The sequence below is a fragment of the Akebia trifoliata genome, chromosome 9 (assembly GCF_017979445.1).
Source record: "Akebia trifoliata isolate Shusen 1 chromosome 9, ASM1797944v1, whole genome shotgun sequence".
NCBI classification, from domain to species: domain Eukaryota; kingdom Viridiplantae; phylum Streptophyta; class Magnoliopsida; order Ranunculales; family Lardizabalaceae; genus Akebia; species Akebia trifoliata.
In genome coordinates this window covers 21209326-21223256 of record NC_141383.1, presented here as the reverse complement: position 1 = coordinate 21223256, position 13931 = coordinate 21209326, and the positions used below count along the sequence as shown (strand labels likewise).

General features: G+C 34.4%; 1 protein-coding gene across 2 annotated transcripts; it reads right to left on the bottom strand.

Annotated features, from left to right (window-relative positions):
• Window positions 1–13318, bottom strand: LOC147394608 (delta-aminolevulinic acid dehydratase, chloroplastic-like). Of its 2 annotated transcripts, none has more exons than XM_086453138.1 (13): window positions 13171–13318; window positions 12008–12341; window positions 11327–11438; window positions 10755–10828; window positions 10236–10304; window positions 10054–10137; window positions 9891–9960; window positions 3116–3171; window positions 2887–3008; window positions 2214–2285; window positions 2029–2110; window positions 1873–1950; window positions 1–277 (listed from the first exon to the last, which is right to left on the bottom strand). In XM_086453138.1, exons 2-13 carry the CDS (start codon window positions 12314–12316, stop codon window positions 110–112), a joined length of 1296 nt encoding a protein of 431 aa, XP_086309264.1. In that variant the 5' UTR covers window positions 12317–12341; window positions 13171–13318; the 3' UTR covers window positions 1–109. The 2 variants fall into 2 exon arrangements, with proteins under 2 accessions (XP_086309264.1, XP_086309265.1); XM_086453139.1 differs by having other exon boundaries at window positions 12008–12328; window positions 13171–13300.
• Window positions 13319–13931: the final 613 nt, after the last annotated feature.

Below are 13931 nucleotides of genomic sequence, written 5' to 3'. Positions count from 1 at the left end.
TTTCAATTCAAGCACGAATATGATGTCAATATATAAATAAATTAAGGTTACAAGTGTTCGGATGCAATTGTGCTCCTCGTCCATATCTCCTTTACTACCCCATATGTTCTCATCTCTTCTCACCGCATAAACATCTTCCGGCTTGTAAAGCAAAATATGTGAGAATGATGTCTGCACCGGCCCGTCTAAGACACATTAGTGATTCCATCATAACCTTTTCTTCATTGATCATTTTGAGAACCCCACCAGCCTTGATCATAGAGTACTCACCTGAAACCTGGAGGGGGAGGGGGGATAAATCGAGCTGGAAGAAGAAATAATTAACTGCATCAAGAGTAACTAAAACTAGAGTGGGTGGAACTTGAATGGGTAGGACCACACACCAATAACTTTGAAGAGAGGTCCCATGGCCATTGTTTGACTTTGTTCTCTATAAGCGGACTAAAAGCACATTGAGGTGGACATTAATTTTGTTTGTGAAATGCTCTAAGCAGGTCACATCTCCACAATCCACATCACATCATCTAAGAAGTTAGCAGATATTTGCACTAAGGTCATAGATCGTTCCACTCTTCAAGATATACTTGTCAAGCTACACATGATTAACATCTATGGTCCAGCTTAAGGGGGAGTATTGGATTATATTAATTGTTATTGGATTTCATTAGTATTAGGTTTATTCTTTTTAGTAGTAAAGTACGGTATATTTAAAGTCCCTAGTGGCAAACTTGGTATTTTTTATATTTTCCTTAATAAAAAAAGTTAGAAGATCCTCTCTAAAACCTTAAGCATCTTTCCACATTTTCTTCTTTTCCTTCCTCCACATTTGTTCTACTACTTTATTTTATGCGACAAGGTGTCCCAACCCCCTTTGAAAGTGGGACTAATCCATGTGTACACAGCCCCAGCATATCAGGTAAAGTTGCTGGTGGGGAGACTCGATCTCATGACCCTGGAGAGCACACACAAACCACTGCTCTACCACTCGGGTGGTATTACTTTTACTTTTTTCTCTCAAGCCCAAAACATGTCTGAAATCAAGTTGAACTTCTAAACTACCATCATATATCTCTTACTAAAACTAAGTACTGTATACTTGAGAGAACCAAAGCTTTGCCAGGATCAGGTCATCCTCATCCTACAGCACAAGGCCAAACCTCGATTTCTTATATACAATTTTAATTAAATAGTATTGATTTATGTTTCTTAATTGGAAATTGACCAAAAGGGGTTTTTCCAATGATCACTTATTCTAACCACTAAATCACTAGATAAAAAGGGCTTTTCCATGCCCAATTTTTGCTTCCTCTACAAAACCAAAGGTGAGTCAGTTGATCGTCTTTTGTTTCATTGCTCCTTTGCAAGGGAGTTCTGGTGCCATTTTCTCTCCTTGTTTCATGTATCTTGGATCTTTCCTAATTCTGCTATGGCTCTGTTTCAAAGTTGGCAAATTAAGGCCTTTTCGTATAAAGAAAGGATATTGTGGGCCCTAACTCATTTTGTTATACATTGGGACCTTTACAAGGAAATGAATAGTAAAATCTTTAAAGGGGATGAGCAATCCATCCAAGAAGTCATCATCAATATAGGAGGTGTTCTTGTTTCTCTAGTATAAGCTTTTTGCGGAGTTCAGAGGGGTATTTTTAAGGATTTTCGGTTTGAACGTGACCTCATGTGTTTGGACAAGGTCTTCTCACCTCATTTTTATCAATAAAATCATTATAGTTATCCCAAAAAAAGGTAATCGTAAGAACTCATATTGAGCAAAGATTCTTAGGGTTTGATCCTACAGCTCATTTGGTTGACATTCTGCACCACATCCATGAGGCACAAACTCATCCAAACTTACAAATAATTTTTAAAAAAAGTTACCTGATATGCAGCAATTGGTAGAGGGGAGTTATCTCGGAGAAGTCGTACAACATCCAAGTATGGCAGGCCAGGTTTAACCTGTGAAACAGATTAAATCACTTTTAGTAATCTTTTAACGACTCGGGGCAATCAAAGATCATACAAAAGAATACATACTAGAAGGATGTCAGCTCCCTCATCCTCGTCACCACGGAGCTCGACTAGAGCTTCTCTATAATTTGCTGGATTCATCTGGTACCTTTTGTTCATCAAGCCAAATCAATATGTTATAGTGAGCAACAGTTACAAATAAAATAAAATAAAAGATAAAACATGACCCTGAATTTTGAAGGGCGTCGTACGTTTTTTTGTCTCCAAAACGAGGATTTGAATCTAATGCCTCTCGGAATGGACCATAAAATGCACTTGCATACCTATTTGAAATATACATTAGATTAGTAGAAACCAACATAATCAAATGATGAGTAGGGTAAAAAGAGATTGAAGATGACAGATCTTGGAAAGAAAAAAATCAAGTTTTTTTTTATTTATATGCTGAAGATGAGGGTATTTGGTCATTTTTCGTCAGTCTATTAATAAATACCAAGGTCAAAGGGGAATGCTATCAATTTGAAATTTTAGGGGGATATCTCAAATATTATCAAAATGTGGAGGGAGATTTTAAAAAATTAAAGTAAAATGGAGTTTGTTTGATTTACTACATTTCACGAACTGTGCTGCCAACTGGTTAGTGGTTCGGAACTTTACTAACGAATTGGGTAACCCTGGATAAACACATAGGCCAAAACTCATTCTATGTGATATATCAGTGTGCCTTAGGGTATAGAATAGTCCACTTTTCAATTACATAATCTATATCTTTAATACACATAGATGAGAAAATGACATAGAAAAATGGAATTTTACAAACAACTGTGTTGAGTGTGTCTGATGTGAAGTCTTTTGCAATGAGTGGAGCACCATTGTGACATAGAAGAAGACTGAAAACGAGTCGGTAAAGCATGAGGAAATTACTTTGCAGTATAAGACATTATGGACACATGTTGAAAACCTTCAGTATCTAGAGCTTCTCGTATTGCTCCTACGCGCCCATCCATCATGTCACTGGGACTAACAACATCTGCTCCTGCTCGGGCCTATGCTCGTAACAGTGCCAATAAAACAAGAAATTAATTGGAAAAAGGTAGTGTTCACAAAAGTCTTTTAAGTATGAGTCACATTATATGAAGACTTCCTAAATTACCTGGGCAACAGCCTGTTTGCATAACTGGTGAACTGTTTCATCATTCATTATGATTCCTGACAGAATACCAAATGAATAGAACGCAATGAGTAGCATATAATCTCCTCCCCCAAGAATCAAGATCGAACTAAAAGTTTACTTGATGCTGTTAATTTGCATCTTCTGGAAGATATGAAGGTGTTTAGTATCAAGTCACCAAAATTTCTTTATCCTGTATACAACTGAGGTCGGCTGAACGAATCTTGCTCTTCCTTTCAATTATAATTAAAGTCGTGTCATATATTAATGCAAGCTTCTTCATAAGAAAATTTTATGGTTTATGCATTAATTGGAAGGTCATGAACCCCAAACAGAAGGCTTGTTTTGTTGGAAATTTAATGTAGAAACTGGAGAAATTCAATGAAAGAAAAGTTAGAAATCAAACAAAATTTCAAGGCTTGATCTCTTTTTGACAAATATTCTCCCCTACTAGTTTAAACCATTAGTACACAACGGATTTAAGACTATTAGCCTTCAGAATACAATGAAGTTATACTCGGAAATGTTGAATTGGATTATGTACGATCCAATTTCAACCTAGAACATGCAAGAAAAGGAATATCTGAAGATGACAAGTTCTTAAGCTTGGATTAAGGAAAACACATAATTTTTCGGTGTAGAAATTTGATTTTTGGTTGACTATTTATAACTATTTTTGTGTCTGTTGACCAAGAGTCATGACTTAATGTCTCTTGGTTCAAGAGCTGTTAGATCGTGTCTGGTCTTAGATTAAACGATTCAGATCGCACCCCATCAAAGGTATGTGTCTTGAGCCTTATCATCAACACCTATTGGTTGAATTTGTGCGATCTAACGGTTTTGCGTCTGATCGGACACCACTTGATCTAACAAATTTGATCGGATACCAATCAGAAACCAACACACACAATCATTCCTGATCGAATACTAGTGTGATCGTGTGGTGCAGATCGCAACCGATCCATCAGACGTAACGGATTAAACACAACCATTGGATGCCGTTGGATCTCGAAAACTTTAAGGTTCCCCAGTTCTTCGCAACGATGCGTACGTGCGAAGTGCGCCCAAATAGCCCTTTCGCACGATGCACATTCGTAGGTGTGCTTCGTACCACCTTGAAGCATCAGATCAAACCTCTAAAATTATACCACATAAGATAACTAACTTAGATTGCTCCCTCTTATAAGGTATCCCACTTTCTCACTTGTGAGCAATGTGAGAATAAACCTTCTTACAAAAAATCCTAAATTCCTTTATAATAAATCAAAATAAAAGATTTATGTTTTTGAAAATTCTAACTAACCCCCACTATTTCAAAATATAAATAATATTTGAAATGTATATATTATTAAAAGCAACTACACTACCGAAGTGGCTGCTTATGTACCCAAATAGGGATCAAGCTTTTGTAGTTCTTACAACTAAAGAATGATTAAAGAATTACAAAGATTACAAAAATGGCATTATCGTAGAGACCAGTACATAGATGAAAGGTATCTTTTGGATTTGAACCTTCACTTAGTATAAACAATCAAAACTTTGTTAAGGTGTTGTGGTGAACTTGTCTTGATCTAAGGGCCCTTTGAGACGAGTTGGATTTTTTACACATACTTTTCTCCATGAGGTTGAGTGCTATCTATTTTGCACATTAATGGCCATTTTCATGAGTGCTTTTAAAAACGATCTAGTTTTCATAGGAAACGGCTTGATTCCCTCTCTCATATAGGTAAGTTCACTTGAAGTGATTCTACGAGTCACTACTTGAGATTTTGGACCTTACTAAGAATTTGCATCCATCTTCTATCTTGTAGAAACCAACACTAGATATTAGAATTGGGGTAAAATTAGCTCTAGTGTTCTACTAAACCACTCATTTGACTTGTTTATACCCATTGAACCTTGTCTATCATTTTCAAGATACAGGTTGGGTTCCCATTAAAGGTGATTGATTTGTTTTATAGACCTTAACCCCATTCCTTTTGAAGTTTTAGATATCATATCTTTTGGAAGTTTTTTTGTCAAAGGATCTGCTAGATTCCTATTGGATTCCACGTAGTCTACTGTAATTACTCCACTATTGAGTAATTGTCTCAAAAAATTGTACCTAAGGCCTATGTGCCTTGATTTTTCATTGTACATTTTACTGTTGACTTTGTACAATGTAGCCTAACTATCATAGTCAAGCATTATAACTGGAGTGAGCTTTTTCCATAATGATATTTTTATTAGTAGATTTTTAAGTCACTCTGTCTCTTTACATGAATCTGCCAATGCTATCATTTATGATATCATGGTAGAGTCTGAAATACAAGTTGCTTCTTGAATGCCCAAGAAATAACTCCACCTAATGCAAAAATCCAGCCAGTTATAGACTTCGAATTAGACTCTACATTATTCCAACTTGCATCATTGTATCCTTCTAGTACATTTGAATATCCTTGATAATATAGTCCATAGTCTAAAGTTCCCTTCAAGTACCTTAAGACTCTAAATACATCATTCCAATGCTTGGTACTTGGATTACTAGTAAAACAACACAACGCACCTACAACGTGCGCTATGTTAGGTCTTGTGCAATGCATAACATACAAAAGACTCCTAATAACACTAGCATATTTTAGTTTAGGTTTAGCACAACCAATGTTTTTCATTAACTTGATAGTAGGATCCATGAGGTAGGGGTTGGTTTATGATCAAAATGTCCATATTTCTTAAAAATAGTCTCAATGTTAAAGCTAGATGAAAAAAACATTTTGGTTTATTTCACACAAGCAAGATTAGTTCCAAAGATTAACATGTCATCAACATAGAGGCATATAGTGACACCAATATTATTTTCAAATTTGCAAGAAATACATTTGTCAGCGTCATTAACTTTGAAACCATGAGACAAGACTATTTTGTCAAATTTCTCATGCCATTGAATAGGAACTTGCTTTAAACCATAAAGTGATTTAATTAGTTTGCAAACTTTATTTTCTTGGTCAGGTTTGACAAAACCTTCCGGTTGCTCCATGTAAATCTCCTCTTCTAAATCACCATTTAGAAAGACAGTTTTTACATCCATTTGATGGACATTCATTTTATGAATGGAAGCAAGAGAAATAAATAGTCGAATAGAAGATATTAAAGCTATTAGAGAATAAGTGTCGAAACAGTCTATCTCGTGTCTCTATTTAAAGTCCTTAGCAACTAATCTAGCCTTAAATTTATTTATTGATCTATCTGCATTCAATTTCTTCTTGAAGATCCACTCACACCCTATAGGTTTTGCACCTAGGGTAAGTCTGAGAGAACCTAGGTCTGATTTGAGATAATTGAGATCATCTCGTCATTAATGGATTCTTTGCAAAATGATGAATCTCTAGAATTCATTACCTCAGAAAACGTGGAGGGTTTATCTCTCTCTACATTTAATACGACCCTAGTAACATTCTTGACTTCATTTTTATCTCCTTCAGTAAGATAAACCAGAAAGTTAGCTCCAAATGTGCATTCAACTTTAGGTCTCTTACTCTTCCTAGGTTCAAGATCTTGTTGATGATTAGAACCCAAGTCGCCACTAGTGTTATCTTGAACAGGTTGAGGAATTTGGTTGGGAGTAGAATTTTCAGAAGTAGGTTCATGAGAACTTGACTTAATCAAATTCTCAAAAAAATTTACATCCACAGATTCCATGATATCACCAGTGTCCAAGTCAAGAAATCTATAAGTTGGATTATTCTGGGAATAACCAATAAACACACACACTTGTAGGTTATAACTCCCAACTTTGGTCTCTTAGGGGTGGTAATGCGGAACGGAAATCAAGTCAACGGTCAAGGGTTCCGATGGAAAATTTGTAATTATTTAGGTTTTCATTTATTTGAGTTTAGATTTATTGTTTAGAATTATTTTAGATTAGTTACTTATATAATTTTCTATTTTAAGACTTTAATTTTATATTTTTTGGACTTATTTTCATGTTTTATTGGCCCATGGTCTTAGTATAATATTTAGGAGCAGTTTAGTAACTTTTCTTTGTTTTTTATTTAAATTTATTATAGTTGAAAAATTAGGAGAGAGACAATTACGAAAATTATGTTTATTTATTTGGTATTTTAGTTTGACTAAGATTCTTGATTTATTTTCTTTATATAGATTGTATTAAATTTTTTTTAAATAATGAACGAAGATTTTGATGAATAAAAAATGAGTTTCTTTCATGGAGTGAAGTGAGTTCTCCACCATTCTTGGTGTGATTCTAAGGTTTTATCTATCTATCCCTTTCTCTTTCTTCTTCTAATTTTCATTTTTCTTTTTCTTGATTTTCTTTTAGTTCATTGTTCTTAATTTTCTTGATTCTTGAAACCCCTTTTTTGATTCTTGAAATCTATAAACCTCAACCCTTAATCATTACCCTATAAACCTTAACCTTTAACCCTTTTCATCTATCTCATCATAATTGCGAAAAAAAATATTTTACTTTTGGATTTACCCTATCCTAGCCCAAATCCTTAACCCAAGCTTAAATCAAATTCCCTAAAAAACGCATCGTTTTCTTATCTCCCCTCATCGTCCTGCATCAGGTGAGTTTTCTTCCATATGCAAGACACCCCCACACTTGGAAAAGGCTTAAGTTAGGCTTCCTTTTGAACTAGAATTCATAAGGAGTAACATTTAGTTTCTTAATTGGAACTCTATTCAAAATATAACAAGCAACCAAAATAACTTCACCCATTAATGAAAAGGACATACCTAAACTAACAATCATAACGTTTACCATTTCTATTAAGGTTATGTTATTTCTTTTTGCAATAACATTTTGTTGCAGCATGTAAGGAGCTGTAACTTGATGGAGCAAGCCATGAATTTCACAGAAATTAATGAATTCCCTTAGGTAGTATTCATCACCCCTATTATAACGAATAATCTTAATTTTATGGTTAAGCTGATTTTCAACTTTTGCCCTAAATATTCGAAATTTCTCAAAAACTTCATCTTTGATTTTCATTAAGTAAACATTTGCGTACCTTGAATAATCATCAATGAAGGTAACAATATATATGTTGCCTCCACGTGTTTGATTCTTAAGGTCACATACATCGCTATGGATGAGTTTCAAAATGGTAGAAGTTCTTTCAATAGACTTAGAAGATTTCTAGTTATTTTAGATTGAATATATACTAGACATTTATAAATATTCTCTAAATTGTTTAGGAATAAGTCCTCGATTAGTCATACATCTAATTGAACCATAATTAACGTGTCCTAATCTATCATGCCAAAAACATAATGAATCTACAATATAAACAGGAGAATTTTCATTATTTAAATTTAGGCGAATCATGTCTTTGCAAGAATATTCATGACATATAAATACACACCATTCTTTGTTGAAATTTTGTTTTGTTCAAAAATATAAATCTTTTATTTTGATTTTTTTGTTTTAGTTTATTCTTAAGTAAGGAATTTGTGATTTTTTGTAAAAAGATTTAGTCTCACATTGTTCACAAGTGAGAATGTGGGATACCTTATAAGAGGGAGCAATCCAAGTTATTTATCTTACATGGCATACCTTTAGAGGTTTGATCCGGTGGTACGAAACACCACCCGCGCACACGCTAACGTATGTGCGTCATGTGAAAAGGCAATTTGGGTGTTTAGGGCTCACTTTGCAAGTACGCATCATCGCGAGGAATTGGAGAGCCTTAAATTTTTCGAGATCTAAAAGCATCAAACAATTGTGGTTGATCTGTCACGTTTGATGGATCAGGTGCATCTTGCACCACACGATCACATTAGTATCCGATCGGGAATGATCCAATACGTCAGATCAAGTTAGTACCCGATTGGATGCATTGGATCCAATCAATACCCAATAGGGAATGATCGGATGCATTGGATCAAGGTAGTATCCAATTCAAGAACGATCAGATGTCTTGGTTAGTGATTGATATCTGATCGGGGACGATAAGATCCATTAAATCAAGTGGTGTCCAATCGGATGCAATTGGAACCATTAAATCGCGTAGATGCAACCAATAGGTGTTGATGATAAGACCCATGACACATACCTTTGATGGGGTGCAATCTGAATCGTTAGATCTAATATCAAAAATGATCTAACAACTTCTAAATCAAAAGACATTGAGTCATGACTCTTGGTCAACATATACATAAATGTCTATAATTAGCCAACCAGAAATCAAATTTCTACACCGAAAAATTCTGTACTTTCTTTATTCCGAGCTTAAGAACTTGACATCTTTAGATATTCCTTTTCTTGAGTATTCTAGGTTGAAATTGGATCGTACATAATCCAATTCAACATTTTTGAGTATAACTTCATTGTATCTTGAAGGCATTAATTCTTAGATCCGTTGTGTACTAATGGTTCAAACCAATAGGGGAGAATATTTGTCTAAAAGAGATCGATCTTGATCGAGCCTTGAAGTTTTGTTTGATTTTTAAGTTTTCCTTCATCGAATTTCTCCAGTTTCTACATTAAATTTCCAACAATTTTCCTAATGGAAATTTATCCTAATTTGGAGCAATTTTCCTTCCTTTTGTGGTTATCATCTTACTTGCCAAACGCAAATCAACCAAAGAAATCTTAGATCCTTCCAAGCATGAACCTATTTTGTTTATTAATCTTGTGACGTTAAAATTAAAAACTAGAGAAAACCCCTGTAACATATAGAGTAATAAATTGCAATGGAGTGTAATAGTCGAGGATCATGGGTCCAAACATATAAACTTCAAATATCTCACATACCATCTTCTCTGACAATGCCATCGTGTCCATCAGAGGAATATGGGTCCAGAGCAACGTCAGTGTAGATAACCTACAAAAAGACAACAAAGCATTTATAAAACTGTCACACTTCACCCAAATATGAAGAAAAAGCAGCAATGGGACCTGAAATATTTGGACATACGAGGTCAGGGTACTTGTCTTTGAGCAGCCGTATTGCTCGAGGCACTAAACCATTCTCATTGTATGCTTCATCCCCTACCGGTGACTGACCGAACAAGAGCCAAATATTTTACATCATTCAAGGTCATTTGAGGATTAAATTAAAAATGATATACATGACTATATATAGAGAAGGAGAGGAACCTTCAATGCATCGGGCACTTTAGGGAATAGCACAATACTATTAACACCAACATCCCGAGCCTTAGAAACCTACATTCGAAAAATGTTTCAGTAATTAAAACTAATCTGCAAAAGAGTGTTCAGAGGTTAGAGGAGTTATACATGAATGGTAAGTAATGTATAAATGAGTCACCCAGGTGAGAAGTAGGTGTGGCTACTAGCTTAATAGAAGACACTTGGTATGGTTCAGGAAACAAAGTGAAATTGACATAGACCCCAACTTAGTAAAACTCTTACTTTTTTTTCTCTTTTTACAAGGAAAAACCCCTTATAACTCAAGACATATCTTTTTATCTGGCCAAAACATTCCTCAAAATCAAGACCTTAGCCCATAGTTCTCTGCAAGTTGCTCAAAACCATTAAAATCACAATTCGTCTTATGTGAATCCTATGAAGATCATACTCAAATGTCCATGTAATCTAGTAAATATATATATATTTACTAGGTCATAAGCAATAGATCAGATAAAGTTTAATTACCTCTTTGACAAGACCATGTCTCCATCCCAACCTATAACATCCTGGCATAGCTCCTATTGGAGCATCCTCTTCACCTGCAACCCTTGTGAGATCAAAAACGGAACACATGCAGATCCTATGACGAACAAAACAAATGGACTCTAAAAGAAATTTATCCATAATTCTTTGGTGGTTTTACATTCACTTTGATAGAGTATTTATAGAGGTTACATACCCATCATAAAAAATTTATAGAGGTTACATCATGCCAAGATATAGAAAGTACGCAAATATTAAGATCCTAGATTCCTAATTAGCTTAAATCATTCCTATTATTTAAATATCCTACTCACCAATATTTCTTAATATAAAACATATTAATTCATATAGTCTTCAAGTTATGATGAGATGCAATGACAATGATACAATGCATCTAGTGTATCTTTGTATGATGCATCGCATTCTCCAACAAATGGACTACAAAGACGAACACATGCAGATCCGAAGATGAACAAAACAAATGGACTATAAAGAATCTTTAGAAAATCAACGTTAAAATGACCTTTAGACCATACCCATCCATTAGTACCAACCTTCATGAATAAATAGTGGATAAACAAAATTAGCAGGAGTCATAGATGTCTCCTGGAACGATGCTCTCAATACTGGTGATTGTCGGTTACGACGAGGACGCCTATTAAGGGGCTGAAAATAAAAGATGTAAGATAAGAAAAGATTCCATAATGGAAACAAATTCTGAGGCCACACCCTCCTTTTCAAATAAACCATCATCATCATTTCACAATTGATTTACCAAAGAATAAATTTTAAATTTTGAATCCAGTGGGATGATTTCATCTTTATTTGAAATTGATTTAATTTATATCATACATTAAATAAAGATAAAGATAAAGATAAAGAAGAAAATTCAATTGGTTTTGAATCTTCAGCATGATCCTTAGATTCAGAATAAAGCAATAATTGAATTGAATAGATGTATCTAGGGAGGATTCACTTTGAATCAACTATTCTCTAAATACATACATCATTTTATTTCATGGGTAAATCAATCTAAAAAAAAAAAACCTAAAGTTAAAGATTTATCAATAGGTAATGTTGCTCCAATAACTAACCAAAGGGCTACTGCGGTACCAATCAAAAAGACTGTTGTAGCTAATGCAAACTACTGAACTAATAACATAAATTTCATTTGCTTTTTAATAATATAAGTAAATGGTGAAATTACAGCTAAGAATGTAAAACATAGCACATACGAGTGATGGGACGACAGGAGTTCCAACGGGTGCCCTCGCTTTTGGAGGAACAGGTGGTGCTTCAGGAGCATTTCTGGACACAACAGCAGCTTCACATTCCTCGTCGCTCAATCCCAATTTCTTCGGTGATGCCTCTTGTCTTTCACCACTAGCTCTTGTAACCAATTGACGCCTCGACTGTGTCTTGATGGCACGCCCAGTGACAAATTTATGGTTTATTGATGGCTTCAAGCCTAGATATCTTTGATCATCTAAGCATCTAATGACTCCAACATTACTTGGTGAAATAGATATTGTTGTGCAAGCCATGACTCTAACGATCTAAAAACCAATCCTGCGATGAATGTAGTTAAGTCTTACAAACTCAAAGATCATACATTTTGGAGATAGATGTATCCATTGTTTTAAAAATTGTTCATGACAGAGACAAATTTTCAATGTGAATCGTCCTTCACATTGATTTGGCCAAGATCCACGACAACTTGTCTGATATTTTGAAAATCTGGGCTGAGTCAACTGGGTATTGTAGATTTCATGTAAATTAGTTAACTTTTATTGATTTAAATTACCCAAATAGAAAAATTATCTTGTGACTGAGCATCTTCTAATCAATCTTATTTTACTAAAAAATTATAATTATTTTAACAAAAAACTTGGCCGAGTCAACTGGGTTTAATATTTTTCATATAAAATAATTAGATTTTAAAATTTTGAATATTTATATTACCTAGTCTTGAGACCAAACATCTTCCAATCTATCTTATTTTATTAAAAATGTATAATTATTTTAATGAAAATGTATTAATAAGTAGTTCTGAAACGAGTTATATAGTCTCAGGCGAGATGACTCGAAAGGGTCGACTCGGTATAGGTTCGGGCGAGTCGAATCGGAATACCTGGTTTTAAAACCTTGGAATGTATCTAAAGTTCTCAACTTTTAACGAAATGCTGAAGTTTAAGGTGAAGAGAAGCTGTGATCTTTGCCAAAGCCATAATTTTGAACACTAAAACCTTAAGAATTATGATTCTTGAATAAAAATTGAACATTTTAAAACCCTAGAAATATGCTTCTGTAAATAAATCAACCAAACGCACAGCAATTGACACAAATGAAGGAAATTAGTGGATAAAATTGAGAAGAAATGAAGCTGAGAAAATCTTACCTCGAACCAAATCAAGAACAATTAGGTTTTCAAGATGAAATTCAAGCTTAATTGGTTTGAGTGAAGAGAGAGAGAGACCTTATCTCTCTAAGTTGAACGAGCAAACACAGAGATTGCCTGATATTGACAGGTATTTGGAGATTTGGTCTTCTGTCACGTGGGAAGAAAGAGGCGCACGATAGCGGAGTGCGCACGATGCCGTACTATTAGCAAATAAACATGCCCTTCTCCTATTGTGCGCTGCAGGATGTGAGTCAATGGGCCGGGCTTTAAACCTATCCGGTCTGGCCCGACCTGTAAAGAACGGTATTTGGGCTCGTGATATTACTCTGTTAGGTAGTCCAATCCGGCCCGATTACTTATATATAGAATTAGGGGTGCACATGGTTTGGATTGGTTCGGATTTCGCAAAATTGGAATTGAATCAAACATGACCAGTTCTACAAATTTGGAATTGAACCAATCCAATTACCCTATAGAATCAAACCAATCCAAACCAACCTTGGTTCAAATCGGTTCTCAATTCTCATACTTTCAAAATAAAAATACTAGTATTTTTTTCTTTCAAAAGAGGAACCATTTGGATCAGATTATAAATAATGTCTATTTTTAAAATAAAAATGATTTTATGATTAAATTTTGACTGAAATCTGTATAAATTGAAAATTAGATGAAGCTCAATGAGACTAAAAAAAATTACAATTTTAAAATTTATATTTTGGATTGATTAGTGAGGAAACTAATCTATAAATGGTAGAATT

What these genes read in the sequence shown, in the direction of transcription:
- LOC147394608 (XM_086453138.1), bottom strand. Translation starts at nt 12,316, where the DNA reads ATGGCTTGCACAACAATATCTATTTCACCAAGTAATGTTGGAGTCATT. An exon ending in ATAATGTCTTATACTGCAAA is followed by an intron (nt 2,286 to 2,886) that starts GTAATTTCCTCA and finishes TATTTCAAATAG; the next exon opens with GTATGCAAGTGCATTTTATG. An exon ending in AGGGAGCTGACATCCTTCTA is followed by an intron (nt 1,951 to 2,028) that starts GTATGTATTCTT and finishes TCTGTTTCACAG; the next exon opens with GTTAAACCTGGCCTGCCATA.